We start from the raw sequence: 23,439 nt of genomic DNA, 5'->3' as shown, positions 1-23,439 counted from the left end.
AAAATAAGCACACTGCTGGGGCAGCTGCCAGTGTGCGTGGCAGTAAATATCAACACAAGACTGCAGAATGTATGGAAAATATGTGCTGCAATTTCAAGCAAAATCCCATTTTCTAATTCATAGCCACAGCTGCTAATTTTGGTGGCCATTTGGACAGACCTACATCAGACACTGTGTGTGTGCAAGCTGGACTGAGCCTGGAGGCGTCTTCATTCTGAGTCACACCCACACCCTTTTATTTTTCATCTTGAGACAGGCCCTCCCTAGATTGCCGAGGCTGGCTACAAATCTATGATCCTGCTATCTGGCCTCCCCGAGACACACGTGCCACCACACCAGGCTTGGACATTTTATTTCTGTATGTACTTGGCATATCCAACATTTAACTGCTTGCTATTTGGTTTAAGATAAGTTACTGTGAATCCAGCAAATACTAGACCCCACTACGAGCAAGGCACAGCACCAGCAGTTTAAAACGCAGGAGACACAGCTGGACGTGGTGGCGCACGCTTGTAATTCCCGCACCTGGGAGGCGGAGACAGGAGGACTGCGCTGGCTTAAGAGACCCCGTTTCCAAATAAAAAAAAAGGATAAAATAGGTCTGCGAGTGCAACCCAGAGGTAGAAGGGCTTCCAGGAACCCCAGGACCAAAAAAAAAAAAAAAAAAAAAAAAAAAAAAAAAAAAAAGCAGGAGATGGGGAGGGGGGTGGCAGAGTGAACACATCACCCGCCCGGAGCCAGCCAAGCACCAGGATGAAGGCCACCGGTGAGACCCTTGGGGGGCCAAAGGCAGGAGATCCCCACCCTAACCCTACCGTGGTGAGTAAGAGGGGCTCCCAAGCCAAATCAATGGCAGGCTAACTTCACAAAAATAGGAAAAGCGACCCTGGGGCAGGAATGCTTCCTGCTTGAAGGAAACAACCAGCCGCAGTTTCCAGGCTCCTCCAAACCTGACCTTGTGTAGCTCAGGTCCACGTTCTAGCCAGACCCGACGTGCGGGCGCCGCGCCTGAGTCCACTTTCTCAGTGAGGACCCGACTCTCGTGAGGTCTGTGGTCACTTTCTATACGTGGCACTTAGGTTCAAGTGAAGCCACGTGTCACGTTTACATGAGATTCATGAAGAGAACGTGTGTGCTCCTGAGGCGAGGAAGCTCTGCAGAGCCCGAGTGCTCACCGTGCTCAGCCACGCCCCAACCCTTCAGCTCTTTCCAAGAACAGAGGAACGCTGGCCCAGACAAGCTGAGGACCATGTCTCTGGAGCCCTCAGGTCCTTGAAGATATGGAACAGCTTGTTTTAGTGTCCTCTGTAGAGGTTAATGTAATTCAAACATGTAAGTGCTAAACGCCTATTTAAAAAACTTAAGCCGGGCGCCCACTTGTAATCTCAGCATTACTTGGGAGGCTGAGTCAGGAGGATCGCAGTTCAAGGACAGCCTCAGATAAATACTGAGGCCCTTTGCAACTCAGTGAGACCGTTTCAAAATCAAGAATGAAAAATAGGGCTGGGGGTATAGCTCAGAGGAAGGATGCCCCTGGGTTCCATCCAAAGTACTGCCAAAAAAACCCTCCAAAAAACCAAAACCAAAACCTTAACTAAAGACCAAGTCACCAAATCAGGCTCTCAAAAACAAAAGCCGGACGTGGTGGCGCATGCTTGTAATCCCCACGCTTGGGAGGTGGAGACAGGAGGCTCACACAGTTTCAAAGGCAGCCTTGCTGGCTTAAGAGACCCTCTTTCAAAATTAAAATAAATAGGTGCCTGGGAGTGTAGCCTGGAGGTAGAAGGGTTTCCAGGAACCCCAGTACCAACAAAACAAAACAAAACAACAGCCCTAACTCTAGGTCTGCTACAGCTATGACTGTAGGTCCAAAATTGTGGCACAATCAGAAGCTAATGATGAGGGCTCTCTGCCACCTTCCCTGGGGTTTCAAAGCGCAGGGAGGAGCACATTTCCAGATGCCTTTGATCCTTGCTGGATCTCAGACATGTCTACACCAGGAAACAGCCTTTTTCCTGGGGTGGCCACCAGACAAGGACACTGCCCCGGTGCCGCCTGAGCCTAAGGTGCTCCTGGCCTCTCCCACCAGGGACTATCGCAGAGACTTCCACAGCTGGACTCTATCTTCTCTCCCACTGCCAATTCCACTCATCCAATATGGCCGAGAGGCTCTTACACTTCATCTCAGGTCCCTGGTGACCAAAGCAACCACTGCTTTTTCACACACGAGGAGTTTGACACCATGGCAGGAAGCAACCTTGTCTCTATAACCCACAGAAACTGCGGCCTTCACTGGCCTGGAGGATGCCAAATGGCCGCTCCCGCTAGGCCACAGCAGGGAAGCAGCCCGACAGGACAGAGGCCCAACTGCAGGGGCTGGGCTTCTGCTCACGCCCTTGGCCCTTATGAGTAGAGGGGACTCGAGGCTACTGTAACTCTGGATACAGTCCCCTGACCTGCTCCCTTACGCGTCGGCAACGGAGCACGGGCCGAGCCCTGCAGGGTCCTCAGAGGCCTACTAACTACATACGTAGACACGGAAGCTTAAGTCTTCACGAGGTGTCTGGCTTAAGTGAAGGAAGAAACGAGGCCAGGCCGCAGGATAAAGCGACACCATAATCTTCTGAGGCGTGTTTCAATCTGTTAGGATGACAACCCCCTCACCCGGATCAGAGGCGGCAAACTGGAAGGCTGAAAGGAATCCACTCGTAAGGTGTTTTCCTCTAAACCATTAGAGTAGGTAGCCATGTCAATGTCATAATACACAAAGCCTCCCATGCAAAACAAACACACACACACACACACCGTGCCGAGGGAAAGGAACAGGACCTGCGCACCCATCAGAAATGCACGATTCTGCCTCGAAGCAAAAGGCCCCGGCCGGGTTGTAAGTCGCTCTCCCCCTCCCGTGTGCACAGCCGCTCAATCAAGTGTGGAACCCGAAGTAACAAGTATAATCCACTCGAGTCTTAAAAACCATTCTTCAGCAAGAAAATGAATATACAACTAAAGTGTGCATCCTGGTTTAAAAAAACAGAAGATACGTATCACATCACAGGCTGAAAAATTGCGCTTACTTTGGGAAAATGTAGAAATATAAGAATCTTTTTCCTGAGTGGCCCCACCATCCCCGCCAGGGAAGGCTCTACCATAAAGGGGGTGACCTTCTACTTTACGGCCAGCCCACGTCCAGCACGCGCTCTCCATGTGCAACCAGGAGGCGCAGGGATGGTGAACCGGGGCATCTTTATCAGTCCCAGACACTACAAGGGACTGCTGGGTACTGGACAGGTGAGGGACAATTCAGCTCTGCGCGATGGCAAGGGCCTATCGTCACCTTCTGATTTTCCAAGAAGAAAGCATGCCGGCAACAGAGCCAACACCACCTGTGCGCCTGCGGGCTGGAGCTTGACCACAGTCACTCAGTCCTCCACCCGTCTCGAGTGGTCACTAATATTTTCATTTCTGAGGTGTGGAGACCAAGGTGCAGAGCGAGTTACGTAGGTCATAACTGTGTAGATTCACAGCACGTCTTAACACTAAGATTCCCTGACTATGGGAAACACACCACTGACAGTAAGAATCATCAACTTCCAGCACGTATCACACATACAGAGCCACATGACTGCCGTGACCCCACAGGGGACAGAGTGGAGACGGAGACGCGGGAGTACGATGAAGGGTTGGAACGCGCTCCCTCTCCACACCTGGGAGCCGCAGAAGCAGCAGACCCACTGGTCTCCTATACCCGTCGCCTGTCGCTCTGCCCACGTTCTTGTATGTAAAGCGCTGTGCCCGACCCACGGGAGGAGGCTGTGAGACTGTGACCTTTAAGTGTACCTGGCACCAAGGAGGGCTCTACCCCAGCCGAGTGCAGACAGGCAGTGTAGACGGCGGTGACTGAGAAGGGAATCACCACCCTGAGGTACAAAAGGGGAAGCTTCAGAGATCACAGAGGCTGGAGAAGGAGCTCAGTGGGAGGGAACTTGTCCAGAGTATGCATGGAAAGCCCTGGGGCTCATCCTCAGCACCACACAAAAGACAAAGATTGGTGGCTGGCCCTGAATATTCCTTGGACTGGTAAGAGAGCAGCCCGCTGCCGAAGCGGCAGACCTGGGGGGATGCAGACCCACCAGCCGGCACTACGCAAGAGCATCCTTCCAAACGATCTGGTCCGAGCAGGTCCCAAGTTTCTTCTTCCGGTAAGTCCCATGCTATGGAGGATCAGCTCCTCCTGTTCGGAATGCCAGAACACTTCCACTACTGTACGTCCCCAGGGTAGCGCTGTACAAGGATATGGACTGGAAAGACAAGGTCCTACCCAACACCTTTACAGAAGATGCTGTTAAGATGAGTTCATAGGTGCCTATTTTTTGCATGCTGTATTTTTAGTAAACAATGGCTTAATTAGTTATTCTTGATTATCCTGGTTATTTCTGAAATGGTAATTCACAGAAATCAGTTAATCGGTAACTCAAGTTTTGAGAGTAACTGCACCACCCATCATTTGGCTTTAGGAAGATGGCTGGACAGTGAGGTATTGTTACCACTGCTATGTTTAAGACCACCATCCTACAGCCACACCAGGTGGCATACACCTGTGATCTCAGGACTTGAGAGGCTGGCACAAGAGGATCACAGGTTCAAGACCAGCCTCAGCAACGTAGGGAGACCATGTTTCAAAATAAGAAATAAAAAGGTGTAGGGGGAGAGAAACGCAGTTTAATTTCTAAGGACAAAAAAAAAAAAAAAAAAAAAGCTATTCTGAAACCTGCAAAAATTTTAAATTCAAATTATTTTTAAAGGTTTAACCTACTCAGAATTTTCAATAATTATCAATCAATACTAAAAAACAAATGTTAATTAACACATATATTCTGAGCTCCTAAGAAGCTGAAAACCAGGTAAATTGAGCCCAAGCACAACCAGCATGCCCTGTGACGTAGCACTGACTCTTAACGACTGATACCTGAAAAGCTGATCATTTTAAGAATTCAGATTTCAATCACTCCCAAGTCTTAAACTCCACCCCTGTATCCCCTGTAGAAGGAAAGCCGGCTCCAGTCGGTACCCACTGGAGCAAGACCACCCTGCAGGTGACCTCGCGGAGCAAGGGCGCGTCAACTGCGCAGACTCGGCCATCTACCGTAGAGTGCCGGGGGCTTCCTGGTCCCCAGAGGGAGTGCCGCTCTGCAGCAAGGGCAGGGCATTCTGCATATCCTTTAGAGGAAATCTGGGTCACGCGTCCTGAATCAGTTCCTTAATTTATAAGTGACATATGTCACTTTCTGGGTATTAAATTGTTTCTACCCAGAAAAATAAACGTGAACACAAGATAGATTATGAATCATCTTGTAAAACAAATTTTTCCTTTTAGTTGATGGACAAGACAGTCTCCAAACAGCCTGATACCCACGGAGAGCCACTCAGCGGGCTTCCTGTGGGCGTGAGAACCACCCTCTGCCTGCAGGCGGCACCAGCACCCACACCTTGTGCGCCAATGCCCTGTGATGGCTTTGGCACCAAGGAACTAGCCACTGAGGAAACCTGCGGGCGGGGAATCTGCGTGGAGGGGCTCAGGTCTGCGTGCCTTCTGTCAAGTAAGCACTTGAAGCCTGCTGTAAGGGTTTGTCATTTAGTTGAGGAGATAGCTTTCAAGTGCATTGTATCTCCAGCAATTCAAACTATCACCTCGGCGCTGCTGTTCTTACTGCTGAGTGAGGAAAGGCGTGTCTTTATTCAAAAACAGCACTGACTGCTCTCTGGTGTCCTGCTTTCCAAAAACCTAACTATCCAAAAGCTAGGAATGTGAACTTGGGTGAAGGGAGTTCATTTGATTTTTCCTAGAACTAAAACCCTTCATTTCACATGGATCTTTGTAGGGCTTCGAGTCTCAAAAGAGAACATTCAATCCCCAAAATCAAAATCACTTGTCTCCTTTAAGAGCTATCAGAATATCACTGTGCTGGGTGACAGTCTGGCTCAGTCCTGTCCACTAATACAGCACAGATTTGCTGGCCAACTGTAACCATCCACGAGTCCTTACTGCAAATAAAACTATTTTTGTGCCATTTCTATTTCTCACTTAAACGTCCCCAGCTCTTCAAGACTCAGGGCCTGTCAAGTGTTCTGTTGCAAAGACTCTGCCTGTCAGAAGGCTAGCCTCCAGTACCTTCCAGTTGGGTCCCAGAGGGCCTCTCTTGGTCTTGACTGACTGGAATAGCGCTGGGTCTTCATCAGCCTTGTAGTCCTGTAAGACAAAACAAAGTCAGTGAAGAACACCCGAGAAAATGCTCCACCCTTGGCAGAACAGCCCCCTGCAGCTACCGCAGCCCAAGACAGAAGCCGGCCGCTGCAGCGTGCTTCTGCAGACAGAGGTGCCATGCTCTGTACCACGCACAGCGTGCAGCGGTTCCCTTTGCTTTGAATTCTTATTTTAGGCAAATGGTTATATAAGAAGTAATAAAAGTCCTGACTAGCAATCTGCCGTGACTGGTCACTGGGCAGCTACCTCGGAAAAGGACTCGCCCGCATTTACTTTCTACATCTCAGAATTCTGGTAAGTACCTAACCACATTTAAGAAATAAAACCCTTCATCTCACCTCAGCAACACCTGTAGATGGCAGCCCTGGACTCCTGACACCCCCAGAACGCAACCACGGGACCGGCAGGAGCACAGGTCACGACCCCTGGCTCTTTGGCACCTCATCTCTCCCACAGTGGGGTTCGCCGTGTGTACCTCCAGTTCCTGGGCAATCTCTCCTAAGAGGTTGTGCCCAGAGAGCTGCGGGTACACGTGCTAAGTTCCTCAGGGAAGAGGGGCTGCTTCCAAAGACAGCAGGCCCCTGCCACGGAACTGCCCTGGCTACATCAAGCCCCCGAGGAACAGCCCCAAGGCTAGGTGTGCCTAAGGATCCAGTGTACCCTAAAGATATACCTGAGTTTCTCTTGTCAGTACACGTACAGTCTGTACTGATAGAATAAAAATAGCTTCTGAAGTAGTAAAAGAATGAGCTGTAGCAGCAGCAGACAGAGGTAGGTTTGCAGTACTGCGGACTGAGAAAGCTCTTTCTTTTTTAAGCAAATTTCTGGGCCAGTGTTCTTCACGGCATCTGTGAAGGGAGCTCATCCTTACTCCTAGACAAGCAAGATACAGACCCCGTAATCACTGATCTAGAGAAAAGGCAGTTTGAGCGCAGAGCATGCTCTGGACATGGGCTAACGTATAACACAAACTTCTGCAAACTGAGGAACGTGTGGCAAGCAGCCACTCAAGACTCAGCCAGGACCCAGCAAATGCACGCACGAGGCATGTTAGAGAATGACTCCTAGGGAGAACATTTCAAATAAGTCATATCAAGAAGAAGAAAATGTGAGGTCCAGGGAGAAAACCAACTCTAAAGAATGATAATCAGGTAAAAGTTCAAGCTTACAGCTTTTAGTTCAAGGCTTGCCAAAGAAGCCACAGAAAGGCCTCCTGATGGTCTAAAATGATCATACAGGGCCACTCCGCGGGCCACACTGGGCCTTCAGGCACCAGCGTTGCCCAGGAGTGACCCCGAGAAGAGAAGGGCTACTGCGAGGAGGGGGCGGCGGCAGCCAGCGCGCCCGTCGGGCACCTCAACACTCAGACCGACTGCGGAGGGCCAGGACAAATGCTCCAACTCCAGTTCAGAACTGCATCCAGAAAACAAACTTCACTTCTGAAGGAGAGAAGAATCAACTGCACAGGTGATCTCCAGACTATTGTGCTGACATAAAACTCATAATTCCAATTTTGTTTTCTTCTAGGTTAGAGGCTTGGAAATCCAAAGACAGGCTCATTTCCCCCCCAATTAAAAGCCAGCATCCTATCAAACTTTCAGCATCCTTCCTTTCAACCAGAACCTATGTGCTGGGCAGCGCCATGCAGGATGCCAGCGGGTTCCGCCCAAGGAGTCCGAGGAGCTGAGCAGAACCCACGCCCGGTTCTGGCTCCTGAAGAGCCAGTGGACTGACCTGTCCACGTCTGCCGGTTAATCACACTTGAGGGAAACCCCTGTCCCCTCTTGACTGAGGTGTGTGTTAACACCACCACAGTGTGACATTGGTGTTTTTGTGCTTTTTTTGTTTTTACAAAGCCTGAGCTTTTCGAGAACCTGGATGAGCTGAACAGTAACCAGCCCGTTTTCCTGCATCTGAGAGGCCATCGGTTATGAAATGCCCCATCACTTTATGTACCATAATGAAGGAAAACAGCCAATGAAGCCCGTCATAGCGGGAAGACAACTGCTAGCTGTGGACTTGCTGGAACATGAGGAGAAAAGGAGGGGGTAGGATGTTAGAATTCACGTGCAGGCCACAGAACTGCTGTGAATTCTAAACTTGCCCACTCGAAGAGAAGGAAAAATACACCTACAAATTAGAGTGCACACAATGAAACCGCCAGGACTAAAGGAGTAAGGGCAAGAGTAGAGAAACCAGGAAACAACGAGCTTCAAGAAGTGGTATAAACTGGCCAGTAAGCCTGGCATGGCCGCGCACACCTACAATCCTAGTATTTGGGAGGCTGAGACAGGAGAATGGCGGGCTTGAGGCCAGCCTCAGCAATGTAGCAGTAAAGACTCTTGGCCACCTGATGAGATCGCTTCCAAACAAGAACTAAAAAGGGCTAGGGGTGTGTCCTGGAGGCAGAATGCCCCTGCGTTCAACCCCCAGTACTCAACTGTGGCCAGTGTAAATTCTCCTCCTGTAAGGGGAAATGAATTCAGGGACAAGCCGCCCCAGGAGATGGGCCAAGCACTCCCGAGGCACCATGAAGGCACCATGTGAGGGCGCACGCAGCGAAGCCCTTCTGCAGCCCGCTCTGTACCGGTGCATGCCTTCAGGAAGTCTCGGCGCCCATCTGACATAGACTAGTCAGCGAAAGAAAGTGAAGCGGCGTTTCCCAACATACTCCTACTGTGCTGTCCCCAAAGCCAGTTTCTGAGCCTTCACGATCAACCTGGTGATGTGAACCATGGACTCAGTCAGGAAGGTGAACTGAAGCTGAAACCCAGGCCAAAGCCCCCCGTTCACAGAGGAAGGAACCGCATCCGACAGGGCGGCTCGGCCTCGGCAGGCCCAGGCCCAGCCTCCTCAGCCTCCTCCCAAGGACGGCGGCAAAGGTGTCAACAATTCCAGAGACTCAGAACATTCCAGAAGCACCGAGAGCTGCAGCACCAGGGATATCAAAGTGAATTCCCCTCTGAGGCAGACATACACACACAGAGACACAGGAAAGTAAGTTCCCTCTCTCTGCCTCTTCCTCTGGCATACAAAGCAGCAAACATTAAAGATATTTTATACCGAGAATGTAACAAAACCCAATTACTAACAATAGCACTTTAACCTTGACAGATGAGAATAATGCATCTTGTCAAAACCTAGGAAAATTTTTTGTGCTTTTTATGTTAGTTTGAATGCGTAAATGTTTAATCAGTTGAATTAAGTAGCATGATATTAAAAAGCAGAAAGCAGATGTAGTTTTAACAACCTCAGTTTTGAATGCTTACAATAAACATTTAATTTTTTTAACAGTATCTTCTCTGCTGCAATTTGATGTTGGGTCTCTAGTTTGGGCTTCCTGTATTTGAAAACTGGCCGGTTTATACCCGTATCACAATGAACAAATATATTCCTTCATGTATGACAGTTCCAGCATACAGAATGCAACCTCAGCTACCAATTATAGCTGCAAATGAGCAACAGTGTGGAATGAGACAGCCTGCTGGCTTTGTTAGTATTCTGTCTCCTTTGGGCTCCCATGGGGAAGGGGAGGCGCTGATGAAGAGAAGCCCTTGGCTCGTGGTTTATTGTGCTTGCCACCAGCTGCAGACTTCTCATCTCATTAGTTCCTTTAGAATACTGTGGGTGAAGACAGCTGTAGCCTACTTGAGTCTTCAGCTCCTGGGTATTCTGAAGGCTGAATTTGCTATGCACTTTCTGTAATCCTTGGGAAAAAAAGAAAGCACATTCACTAGGCCAAGGAAATGCATTTTTAAAATGGGGTTTAAAATCATGTTTAAAAGTAGAAAAATCTTATTGCTAAGGTGCACTGTGTTTACAATTTTCTATGATCCCATTTTAATTATCGGTATAATGCCCAGAGGCCTGGCTAGGGTAAGGGTTTAGTAAAACCATCATTATCAGGTTAGGTGCAATGTCCCTAGACACTACGCGCTCCACCAGTAACAGTGCCTGAACAACAGAAAAATACAATGGCATCAGCATAAGGTAGATTCAGATTAGTGTTCATACAACTCTATTTAATTGAAAACTCTTATTTAAGCAAAAGTGAAGGCAAGTCAAGACACCCTTTGAGAACAAAATAAAATATGGTATGGTGAGTAAACGGGTTACTGGGTCCCCACGCTGGATCTGCAGAATACATTCATTACATTCTTACAAAAACTCTTTTCTGTCACTGGAATACCAAAGTTGTGCTACCTCTTGGGTGTACATCTGTTACTCACGACTGCTCTCAACAGAAACTCTCAATAGAAACCAGATTCATTTTGAAGCCAGAATATTAGTTTTATGAATCTTTTAACATAGTGTCTGTCCCCCAAAATACAAGTACAAAATCTGTGTTGCACAAACCAAAGGAGGTCCTCGAGCCCAGGTCCAACTCATTACTACGATGGCCGTGAGCAGGAGAGGAGGGGCATGCCGGCATGAGTTTCTTGACAGCTTGTGGAAAAATCAAGATGAGCTCCAGACCCCAGAAACTGCTGGAGAACCAGGCCTGGGTTATCGGGGTCCCCGACACCTGTCACAGAGATCAAGGCCTGCCCTTCCACACCCCCTGGTGGGGGATTCACAAAGTCAATAAATATAAACTTGAGAGGGCTATTAAGATCTTGCAGCCTGCTATAAAATGTTTTCCTTTAGCATAACATGATTAATTAGGTGTCTATTCAAATAGCTCAAAGATAATCAGTAAGTTTAAAATGCATGGGTACTGCAGTTTGACTTAGCAAAGCTTATTTCCCCTAGCCACATCCTAAAAATAAAGCCCAGGATGGGAGAAAAAGTGGAATTAAATATGAAAGTAAGTAACAAGCATAATTTATTAGCATTACTCTGCATGTTCTCAGTAATGTAGCACTTAAAAAAACAAAACAAAAGGTCTCTGGACCCCATCACTGCCGACCCTAGTGCCAAACCCACAACTACAGCTGACAAAATCCAAGCCCGACTCCAAAGGGTGGGCCCACTACAAAAACATTTGCATTAAATGTTGCAACAGCCAAGAGCAGAGGTGTAAAAGAGAAATAACATTGACTAACTTGTTTAAGAAACTGATTTCAACAGTTATTTTCCAATAAGTAGCTTTCTTTTCTATTTTTAATTACATCTCCCCAGCGACTCCTCACCCTTTCAGGTTCCCACCGAGCACCATTAATATCGTATAAGTAAATCTCATTAATTCAGACCCTACCACCTTAGAATTCATAATCACTCGGACAGGGGCTGGGCTGAAGTTTATCTTTGCATGATCTATGAAAAAAAGATTTGCTACACAAATTAATAGAGTAACAAGATCTCATGAGGGCTGTTTAAACAGTTCAGAAGTGTTTTAGAGCAATTCAGAGGCATTCATTTGCATATAATTATTATGCTAATTACAAATCATCCTTATCTATTCATTAAAGCAGACTCCCAAAGGACCACTAATTGTCAATAACTTGTTGGCCTAGTTTCTGTTACTGAATGTACCTCAGAGGGACAAAACTGCATTAAAAAATATTCTACAATGCAGCCCTCTCATCAGTCCTTGCTGGCTTTCCACCAATGAAGCCTGAAAGTTGAATTTTTAAACTGTATTGAAAACTGAGAAATGCAATCTAATCTGCACTCCAGACAGAACACTTCTGTACTTCCTAATCTCACGGAGACTCCAAGGAGTTCTGGGAGATGAGGACGATCCTGGCCTGGGGTGCAGGGGTCTCAAAAGGGTTCTATGCTTCCTGTGGTCACTGGGTGGGCAGAGCAGTGCCAGGGCACAGCAGCACGAGACCAGGATTCTGCTTCTGAGCTCAGCCTTTACAGAACCAGGAGTCACCGATGTTCCTGAAGGCAGGCCCCAGAGCCTTAGGAAGGTTACAAATTAACAGAGAAAGTCAGAGTTTGGTCCTGAGGGAGGAGGGGAGTTACAACCAGATAGTTTCCTCCAGAAAGAGAACAAGCCCAGGTGTGCGCGCACACACATGCATGCGTGTGTGGGGGTCTTGGAGAGGAGGCTGGTGGGCTCCCTGCTCCCTTCCCCTCAGGGGAGCTGGGTGATGGGTGGGGTGTGTTCCATGTACAAATACACAGCAGACGCGTTATTGGAACATCATACCTTATATTTTCCTTACAAAATGAAGATACTTTAAACTCATCACCGAGTTTTAACATATCAACATATCATTGTTAAAAGTCTGTTAAACATCACCTACTTTAGAATTAAATTGCAGTATCTGAAATATAAGTTACATGCGTAAGTTTTAACATCAATACTTTTGTTTCCTTCAACTAAAATGTAGAAAAATATCCTATTAAAAACCCTGAGCTGGACCCTCTCCAATAAAGTGCTGGCCCATGATTCAGCCTTTCGTTCCCAAATGCCAGGATCCCATTTAACCTTTGACCACCAACTTAACAAACATTAAAAAGAAAAATTACTGAAAAAAAAAGAGCCATTTGTTTACAGTGGGAGCAAAGGCAGCGCCCTTCCAGGGCGCACATGCCCTTCCTACTGCTTTAGAGCACTCGTGTGTCTGGCCGGGCAGCAGGGTCCCAGCTAATTTTGGCAGCCTCAGACTGACACTACCGCCCATCACCACTGGGGGCGGTGCAGACCCGCGCCACGCCAGCCCTGTGGAGCAGAGCGGGGCTGCCCACTGCCCTGCTGGCCCCTCGCCAGCCCTGCTGCACAATATCATGCTGCAAAGTGCTTTACGCTCTACTGTCCCACTCCACTCCGGTGCCTGGAGGGCTCTCTACCTTTTCTCAGCTTGGAGAACCTTCCCTAAGGAAGAGTTTCCACTGCTGGAAAGGGGCACACTTTAAAAAGTATTTTCCAGCCAGGTGTGGTGGCGCACGCTTGTCATCCCCGCGCTTGGGAGGTGGAGACAGGAGGATCGCGCAGGTTCGAAGCCAGCCGCGCTGGCTTAAGAGACCCTGTTTCCAAATAAAAATATAAAAAATAGGTCTGGGAGTATAGCCCGGAGGTAGAAGGGTTTCCAGGAACCCCAGTACCACCAAAAATAAAAAGTATTTGCCATTAGCTACTTGAGAACAACATTTTCTGGCTCTCCTCAGAATTCTCCCCTCATCCAAGGAACTGGAGCAAATCCTACCGCATATGCCACCGCCTTCACCACTTTTAAAACATGGAGAAAACTGGGAATAAAATTAGTTAATAATGGATTCTAGAGGGAAAGAATTTTGTGCAAAACATGCTTGTCCACACAGAATTTTAACAAAAACTTACAAATGCTTGCTAAGATTTAAGTGTGAAACAAGCGATATGCTCTCTCCCCACAGGGGGGCACTGCCGCCCGTGCTGCCTGAAGCTCGCTCTGCTGGGAGGGCCTGGCCATGTAAGGCAGCAGCCTCCTTCCAATACGAGCCACGCTTGCATTTATTTATATTTTCTTTGTGGATGGAGAAATCCTCTGTGACTTAGGACAAGAGACACCTAGCCAGCGGCCTGTTTCATGGGCAGCAAAGGTGAAGTGTCGCGAGCCTAGACAAGTGTAGATTTAAGCACAGCAAAGTCAGCAACTGCACAGCGTTAAGAGCGAGCTCCTGGGCTTCTCCCACATGGGTCAGCCAGAGCGCACACTTTTAATGTGGAGAGGCATGTCCATCTCAACAGCAAAGGGAGGAGGTGCTCCCGCGAGGTCAAGTGTCTGCTCCTGCCCAAGAGGACTAACCAAAGAACGTTTGGCAGCCAGAGGACTCCTGGACCTCAGCCACAGCCTTCTCAACAAGAGCTCCTCGTAGAGCTGAAGAAGCATGCAGCACTGCACAGCTCCACGCAGCAGAAAGCCCTGCTTAGGAAACCAGCAGCAGCAGCTGGAACAAACGCTACATCCAAGAGGCAACATGAGAGAAGCAAACTTCACAGTGGCCAGCAGGCAGGACATCCCTACCCGAGGCCAACGAGGGACCACCTGAGCTTGGCTGGAAAGAAACGGCGCTGCATAGCTCAAGAACAGACAGATGACATCTTCACGTGGCTTTATCCAACATTTAACTTCTGCTGGTCAGAGTTCATTATTGTTTTTAATTTAGAAAGTACATTTTATGATTACATGTTTTTAAAATTATACCCCCCCAAGGCAGTGCAGTGAAGCATGTGTTGCTAAAACTATCTGCTCAAACACTTAACATCTGGCCACTAATACATAGATGATCAAAAGAAAAGATACGCCGAACCCTCTGAAGCACAAGGAACTGCGGAGCTGAAGGCGTGGCCACCACCCACTCACCCAGAGGTTGGACGTCACAAGTCCCATCATCCTGCCAAGGCTTAACATTTAGGATAACGCATTTTTACAAAGAGCAAAACACCGCTTTTAAAACAACACACACTTGTGGTTTAAGATGCTAAAAACAAATTATGTTTGTTTGCAAAGGTAACTAGAATTTCAGAAAGTCATGTACTGGCTCAGCACATTCCTGACCTCATCCTAAAATGGGACATGTTCTGCGTAGCCAGACAGACCACCGAATAAACGGAACATAAGCAAAGGAAATGGCCAAGAGTAGAGAGAGCAAGCAGTTACAATGTGTGGGCAGTTCATTTAGCGAAGTCCAAAACCTCAGACCCCCCCGACTGGTGTGTGTGTGAGCCCCGACGATGGCTGCCTCAGCCCAGCACTGGTCTCTGCCCGCTGTGAGAGTGTGCCCTTTGGCAGAGGGACTGCCCGCTGTGAGAGAGTGCCCTTTGGCAGAGGGACAGCAGCAGCATCTGAACAAGCAACAGTTGAAACTACCCCCAAATCACTTAGAAACACTCAAGCTAGTTCACTGATACCAATCTTGCACTTTCTGTGGACAGATACAAGTATTCCTTTATGAGAAAAAATATTTCCCAGATTAACACACAGCAAATACTAAGGTCTAAACACTTATTAAAACAACAAATAAGAACACGTATGAGTGGGGTGCCCTGCAAATACCCAAGCCAAAACACACCACGGAATCTCCAAGCCCTTTCTTTGCACAGACGCAAAATGAAATAAGCCAGAGTTCAGCACTGGAGGGAGCAGGGACCAAGGTGCAGACGAAAACTGGTGTTTCGGAGAACGAGGGAGGACACACGAACGACCGGGCAGCGCTGGGACGTGTGCCTTGAGAATGCTCTTGGCCAACACACTGCAAAGGAAGGACAGTGGTGTGTGAAGCAGAGGCCCTAGGAAGAAGGAAGCAAGCAGCCTCGGACTGCAGCCGGGCTCCCTCCCACTGGCCACATGGCAGGGGGAAAGAGGGGGCAGCTGCTCGGGCGATAGATCTCCTAACGGTAAGAACAAAGGCTGAAGGGAACGTTAAGGGACACGGCTTCCAGGTAAGGTGTGTGTGTCCCCTGCCTCCAAGATCCTCCAGGTTCTGTGGAGACCTTCGGAGACTCAAAAAGAACAACTCCTCAGCTTCCAAGGAATGCTCAGAGGACTGGACCTATCCACAACCGGCACTCTACGACAAAACCAAGAGAGGAACGGGAGGAGCGGGGGAGGCGCGGGAGGCCGAGCTTCACCAACAGCCCAGCCCACAGCTGGGCGCTCCAGGGCACTGAGAATGGCGGCGTGGGCCCACAGTCTGGCCACAGGAGCTCCTGCTGGAAAGCTTGCCACGCTAAGTTTCTCTGCCTGAAAGAAATGGGGCAGAGCTGTCCAGTGTCCAGCAGCAGCAAGAAGGCAGGACCACAGGCAGGCCAGGGAGGGAAGCCTGGCTAGCGGGCAGGCACCTGGGCGGCAGGGGGACCGCAGCACCGAGGCCTCACCACGATGGACTCTCCCTGCTGCTCCCCGGGGATCTGCAGGGGGAGACACCCAGAAAAGAGGAGGGACACAGACACCGCACTCGCGCCCAGAAAATGACCAGACATGGGGATAACATTTAGGGTGGGGAGGGCTGAAAAGAGTAGGAATGGGTCTGACTGCCAGTGATGGGGAGTGAGGTATAGAACGAGGAGAAGGAAGTGGCAAGAATGGAATCTGACGTTTACTTCAACAGCAGTGAAGCATCCTGGGCAACACATAAAAACCAGCGTCTCCAACCTCTGTGGGAGTCTCAGCAGAGGACCCTGCCAATCAACATGCCCTGCACACGCTCCCGTGGCCCAGACAGAGGGGGAGTCGCTACCTTTCTAGGAATACCATCTTCAGTGAGCATCACCAAGGTCCTCCCTAAACGTTAACCCTTGGTTTTAAAATGCCTTACCTGGGAAAAACATCCTGTACCACAGAGTAAGACCATTACACTCAGACGTTTCGAAACATAACAGGAAAAAATTCACTATCTTTAAACTTGTTGCATTTTAATAAGAAATAGATCCCTCCTTTTTAAAAACTACATCTTGTAAACAATTTAATACTTTTATCATTAATATCTGTTTACTATTGACATCTAAGAAACAGATGTTAAAATGTACCATTTTTAGATGTGTAAAGGTAAACATGGAGTTAAAATCATTTCTACAAAAAAAAAAAAAAAAAAAAGGCAACACAGCCATGTACTATAGAGGAAGGTTGGTTGAATCCTTTCTTGTTTCGCATAAATACCTTAAAATATGGTTCCAATTTCTTTTTTAAAAATTGTGCTCATTTGCTTTCAAATTACTTCCAAAAATGCAGGTCTCTCTGATGTTAATCATGTGTACACTTCAGCTTACACTTTAAAGAGTCTTCCTCTCTTGGGAAGCGACTTTTGTATACAAATCATGGCAAGCTACTTAGACAAAGTGCTGGGGATGATTAAAAGGGGCCGGATTCCAATTCATACCTTAAAGAAAAAAGCAGAAGCAGATGTCGACTGACTGGCTGTGTGTATTTTAGAAATGAGCTGAAGATATGCACGTGCATTTCATCCGGACAATTAAGGAGTCCCCAACTTTTTACTGTGGTTGTGTATCAATAACAACTTTAGAAACTGAAATCAAAACACAAATCTTTAAACTTAGCCAGGCATGGTGGCGCACACTTGTGATCCTAGCATTCGGGAGGCTGAGACCCGAGGATCATGGTTTGCAGCCAGCCTCAGCTACTTAGTGAGGCCCTATTTCAAAATAAAGAATAAAAAATAGGGCTGGGGGTGTAGCTTGGAGGTTCCATCCCCAGACCTGCAAAAAAAAATAATAAAAAAATAAATAATCTTTAAACGTTTTATTATGGTGTTTTAATGCTAGCTATCCTCTCATTACAATTCCATCTAATCAAAACACTTTTAGATGGGCGTGGTGGCCCACGCTTGTCATCCCTGGTGCTTGGGAGGCGGAGACAGGAGGATCATGCAGGTTTGAAGCAAGTTGCGCTGCCTTAAGAGACCCTGTTTCCAAATAAAAAAATATATATAGGGTTCTGGGCAGGGGTCGCGCGCAGCGCACAAAAGCCGGGGCCCGGGTCGCAGGACTCTGGGCCCCAGGCCGAACTGCGAGTAGCACGCCAGACCCCTGGAGAAACCGGGCCCAGTAAGAAGCTGGGTTCAGGGCAGGGGTCGCGGGCGGGGCACGCCAGATGGGGCCCTGGTCATGGGACTCTGGGCCCCAGGCCGAACTGCGAGTAGCACGCCAGACCCCTGGAGAAACCAGGCCCAGTAAGACGCTGGGTTCTGGGCGGGGGTCGCGCGCGGGGCACGCCAGCTGGGGCCCGGGTCGCGGGACTCTGGGCCCCGGGCCGAACTGCGAGTAGCACGCCAGACCCCTGGAGAAACCGGGCCCAGAACAGAAAAAGATAAAAAAAAATATTGGAGAGGAGGTAAGAAAGCCGTTATGGATGCCAGGACACTGGAGATGAAGACAAAACTTATCTAAATGCACTGGAACTTATGGAAAAATTCGCCGTGAAAGAGGACTGCTATTTCTCTATATTGTTAAGAATCTCAGACATCACATATAAGGAGAGAGTTTAGTGGAGACCAAGGAGAAATGCGGTGTTGAAAGAGTTCTCCACAATGGTGGTGGAGACTTGTATTCAGGAGAAGCAGAAACTGGATCTTACCAACTTTATTTTTTTGGAGAAATTACACCAAATGTCAAATGCTACCATCACGCATGCTTAGGAACACTGGACAACATTCAGAGTGGAAAAAGAGCCTGGGAAGGATTTGAAACGGTGGAGGCAGTGGCAATGCCAGTGGCCAATACTCAGGGGAGGCAGAGATCTGCTACATTACACCTGGAACCTTTGAAATAATAACCACAGAGACAGTGATCGGAACCTGCTGAGGGGTTAGGCGGGCGCTGGGGCCAGTGGCCGACATCGGAGCTTGCTGTGAGGCAAGGCCACTACTGAGGCCTCCGTGGCCGGGATTGGAACCTGCAGAGGGGTTAGACCGATGCTGGGGCCAGCGAGGGTGGCATTGGAGCCTTCCATGAGGCAAGGCTTGTGCTAGGGCCTCCAAGGTCGGGTCCGGAACTTGCTGAGGGGTTAGGCCGGTGCTGGGGTCAGTGAGGCCGGCATCGGAGCCTGACGTGAAGCAAGGCCAGTGCTGGGGCCCCCGAGGACGGGACCGGAGCCTGCTGAGGGGTTAGGCCGGTGCTGGGGCCAGCGGGGCTGGCATCAGAGCCTGCCATGAGGCAAGGCCGGTACTGGGGCCTCCGAGGTCAGGATAAGAGCCTGCCCAGGGGTTAGGCCGGTGCTGGGGCCAGTGTGGCCGGCATCGGAGCCTGCCGTGAGGCAAGGCCGGTGCTGGGGCCTCCGAGGCCGGGATCGGAGCCTGCCTTGAGACTAGGCCGGTACTGGGGCCTCTGAGGCCAGGATAAGAGCCTGCCGAAGGGTTAGGCCAGTGCTGGGGCCAGCAAGGCTGGCATCGGAGCCTGCTGTGAGGCAAGGCCGGTGCTGGGGCCTCCGAGGCCGGGATTGGAGCCTGCCCTGAGGCAAGGCTGGTACTGGGGCCTCCGAGGCCAGGATAAGAGCCTGCTGAGGGGTTAGGCCGGTGCTGGGGCCAGCGAGGCCGGCATCGGAGCCTGCCGTGAGGCAAGGCCGGTGCTGGGGCCTCCGAGGCCGGCATCAGCCTGCCTTGAGGCAAGGCCGGTACTGGGGCATCCGAGGCCGGGATAAGAGCCTGCCGAGGGGTTAGGCCGGTGCTGGGGCCAGCGAGGCCAGCATCGGAGCCTGCCGTGAGGCAAGGCCAGTACTGGGGCCTCCGAGGCCAAGATAAGAGCCTGCCGAGGGGTTAGGCCGGTGCTGGGGCCAGCGAGGCCGGCATTGGAGCCTGCCGTGAGGCAAGGCTGGTACTGGGGCCTCCGAGGCCGGGATTGGAGCCTGCCAAGGGGTTAGGCCGGTGCTGGGGCCAGCGAGGCCGGCATCGGAGCCTGCCGTGAGGCATGACCAGTGCTGGGGTCTCCGAGGCCGGGATCAGAGCCTGCTGAGGGGTTAGGCCGGTGCTGGGGCCAGCGAGGCTGGCATCGGAGACTGCCGTGAGGCAAGGCCGGTACTGGGGCCTCCAAGGCCAGGATAAGAGCCTGCCAAGGGGTTAGGCCGGTGCTGGGGCCAGTGAGGCCGGCATTGGAGCCTGCCGTGAGGCAAGGCTGGTACTGGGGCCTCCGAGGCCAGGATAAGAGCCTGCCGAGGGGTTAGGCCGGTGCTGGGGCCAGCGAGGCCGGCATCGGAGCCTGCCGTGAGGCATGACCAGTGCTGGGGTCTCCGAGGCCGGGATCAGAGCCTGCTGAGGAATTAGGCCGGTGCTGGGGCCAGCGAGGCCGGCATCGGAGCCTGCCGTGAGGCAAGGCCGGTGCTGGGGCCTCCGAGGCCGGCATCAGCCTGCCTTGAGGCAAGGCCGGTACTGGGGTATCCGAGGCCGGAATAAGAGCCTGCCGAGGGGTTAGGCCGGTGCTGGGGCCAGCGAGGCCGGCAGCGGAGCCTGCCTTGAGGCATGACCAGTGCTGGGGTTTCCGAGGCCGGGATCGGAGCCTGCCGAGGGGTTAGGCTGGTGCTGGGGCCAACGAGGCCGGCATTGGAGCCTGCCATGAGGCTAGGCCGGTGCTGGGGCCTCCGAGGCCGGGATTGGAATCCTGCCAAGGGGTTAGACCGGTGCAGGGGCCAATGGCCAGCATCGGAGCCTGGCGTGAGGCAAGTTCACTCCTGCGGCCTCCAAGGTCGGGACCAAAGCCAGCTTAGGGGTTAGACCGGTTCAGGGGCCAGCGAGACCAGAACTGGGGCCTCCCATGAGGCAAGGCCGCTGCTTGAGCCAGCAAGGTCTGGATCAGTCCACTGAGTAGCCAGGCCACTACTGGGACCACCAAGAGTGGGATCGGTACTTGCAACGCAGCATGCACAGAGAAATATCGCAGAAAATATAAATCAGACGCTTCTCTTAATCAGCAATAACTAGGAGGAAAAGGGCAACAGGAAGAGGTTGAGCTATAGAAAGGGCCCTATAGTGAAGCAACTAATGTGACCAATCAGAGGGTATGTAATACTGGAGGACGGAGCCTGGAGCCTCTTTAAAACGCAGGAGGTACATAAACAAATGTATCAAAGTAAATCACCAAAGAAGTATGGGATGGAGGGAGGGGGAGGGAATGGGATGGGGGCTGGAGGAGGGCTAATTGGATGATGTGTGCTTGTATATCCTCTCAAGTCTTGTACTCCAATGTGATTGATATATGACTATAATGCACCAATTTAAAAAATAAACTAAAAAAAAAAAAAAGGTCTGGGAGTGTAGCCCGGACGTAGAAGGGCTTCCAGGAACCTCAGTGTCACCAAAAAAAAAAAAAAAAAAAAAAAAAAAAACCCACAAAAAACAAAAAACAAACAAACAAACAAAAAAAAAAACCCCACACTTTTAAATCCAACCAAAAGGTTGTTTACTTGGAAACAACTTAGAATTTCCAGAAGCAAAGGCACATCACACATTTTCATCATCTAAAATTAATAAACTGCTAAAGGAGCATTCACTTACTACTTGAACAATAAAACCTTCAAGTTCTTCAGATGTCTTTTTTTCAAGGACAGTCTCCCTACCTCAAGCTCATGGGCGCAGGAATGGTGACTCTCAGCCTTGGCGTAGGATCCCGCCCCACCTATGCCCTCAGGGCTCCAATGACAGAGAAGATTTTCAGGAGTGGTGTCTGGGTTAGAATACCTTAAAGGAGGGTAGGTGTGTGTCGGGGAGCCAAGCGTGGTACGGGTGTGCTGCGTGCCGCTCGGTGAGCCTCGTGACAGCTGGCACGGGGAGAGGACCCTCCTCCTCACAGGACCCTGCACTACAGCACCTCATTCCCTTGAGACAAGGAATCTGTTTGTATGGTGGATACACTCTAACAGGGCCAAAAGAAAGCCTGTAGAGACATTTAAGCAGAAATCCCAGACTGCAGTTTTGTTTCTATAGGCAAGTATATCTTCTAGAAAATTATAAGGAACAATGTCTACAGCAACAGCCATAAGACTTCCCAGAAGTTATCATCAAAAACGCTAATAATCCATAAACTTACACATGTAAGATTTCTACAGCAGTGACTTTGAACTTGGGTCGCGCCAACAGAGTTTCACAACACACCCTACTCTAGTTATTGTGACAATATCACTGATTCTGTAAACATGTCGAAGCATCTAGCAAAGTACTGTTATATCCAAATCACATCCCTTCTACATACGGCGAAGTCACAGTTCCTAAGAAACACCCAAACCAGCAAGTCTACACCTCTAGTGATACACGAGCCATCTGACAACTTAGAGTTAAGCTTTAAAAGTAATCAACGGTCGTCACTCTCGACTGAAATGTTTGAGGCTGTGTTTTGTATGAATTCACCTGTAGTGATAACAAAACCCCACCAGGTGGAGTTAAGTTTCATGTTTCACTTTCAAAATTCTTGGTTTCGTGCACTTCCAGCTATTTTAACATCTGTCCTAATTCTAAGTGATTTGGCTACTTACCCTCCCAAAATTCTAAAGCAAGCCGGCCCAGTGCTGCAGGTCTGGAACCCCTGTGACTCGGAAGATAAGTTTTGAGGCCAGCATGGGAAACTCAGCCAGACCCAGTTTCAGAATTAAAAGTAGAAGAACTGGAGATGTAGTCCAGTGGAAAAATGATCCTGGGTTCAATTCCCAGTACCACAGGAGAGAAGAAAAAAAAAAGGTGCTTCATTTTTTTCTAAAGCAAACAATATAAAAGATACTCATCCACTTGAGGTTTAAAAAAAAATTAGCTCACCCAAGAAACAAATGCAACCCAGAGGCGCTCAACCTGAACAGAGTGAAAACCCGCTGAGTGCGCGGAGACGGATCCTCTGGCGGGCTGAGTGCCGCCCTCACTCTGTGCCTCAGCATCTGGCCTCTGGGTTGACGTTTTCTTTCGTTCCCCCTCCTTCCTTCTTTTCCTAGAGTACTACTCACTTTTAGGGGTTAAAGGGTCAAATCTTGTCATCAACTTTTAAACCGACAGGCCAAGGCCACCGCCATGCTAACTTGTGGCTCTTTCCAATGGCACAGTATCCTGATCCCTTCAGATGTGCACGGATCTGCACACAGACGAGAGGGGCACAGATGATTCATCACATGACCCCTCCACAAGAGGGTAGTGTTGGGAAAGCAGAGGTGGGACCTAGCCTCCTGGCACAGGCTTGGGCAGAGAGCCAGGGCTCCCGCAGAGGGCAGGATGAGCAATGGGCAGGGCAGCACCATTAACCAGGCCCCATCCCACCAGGATGCTCCCAACCCAGGCAGACTCAGCCTCAGCAAATCTGCGAAGAAAGGCAACTTTACCCAACTCGCCAACCTCCCGCCCCTACCAAAGTCAAACAGACGACTCAGCCCGCTGCGGGTGATCATTCCCACCCACCTTACGGACTCACTAGTTACCCAGCTCTCTGATGCCGCCTCAACCCTAAAGAACAAGTTTTGGCAGTAACAACTGCCGACTGGCATGGCAGATATACGCGAGGTGCTGTCTGTCCCCGCACACGTCACACTCTTGTATAGTGCCCTCCAGTAATGCCAAGAGAACCTCTGACAGGCTTCCCACCAAAAGACCATGTTGAGGGAAGATGGGGAGCCTCACAAATTCTTCTTCACCATCTAAAGACATCAGTAAGCAAATACACGTGCAAAGATGTATCTTCTCCCATTTTAAAAATACTACAAACAAAAGCAGGGCTGTATCCCTTCCTTCTCCGAGTTACCGTGTGAAAGGGGATCTCCACCAGCACACATCACTCCCGTTTGTTTTGCTCTGCTTCTACTGCTGAGCTACACCCCAGCCCA

At 49.8% G+C, this 23,439-nt stretch overlaps 1 protein-coding gene across 2 annotated transcripts in view; it reads right to left on the bottom strand.

The window, feature by feature from the left end:
* The window catches only part of PITPNB (phosphatidylinositol transfer protein beta), a gene marked incomplete at both ends in the record, with an annotated part of 59,662 nt that overhangs the window by 13,079 nt on the left and 23,144 nt on the right, over positions 1 to 23,439 (bottom strand). For both annotated transcript variants that reach the window (XM_080717624.1, XM_080717623.1), the window contains one exon: positions 6,173 to 6,250. In XM_080717624.1, coding sequence (XP_080573750.1) covers positions 6,173 to 6,250 — 78 coding nt within the window. The remainder of the gene's footprint in view (positions 1 to 6,172; positions 6,251 to 23,439) is intronic.

Source organism: Muscardinus avellanarius (genome assembly GCF_963383645.1).
Source record: "Muscardinus avellanarius genome assembly, chromosome: 21".
Taxonomy (NCBI): Eukaryota; Metazoa; Chordata; class Mammalia; order Rodentia; family Gliridae; genus Muscardinus; species Muscardinus avellanarius.
This window is presented reverse-complemented; position numbering and strand designations above follow the sequence as displayed.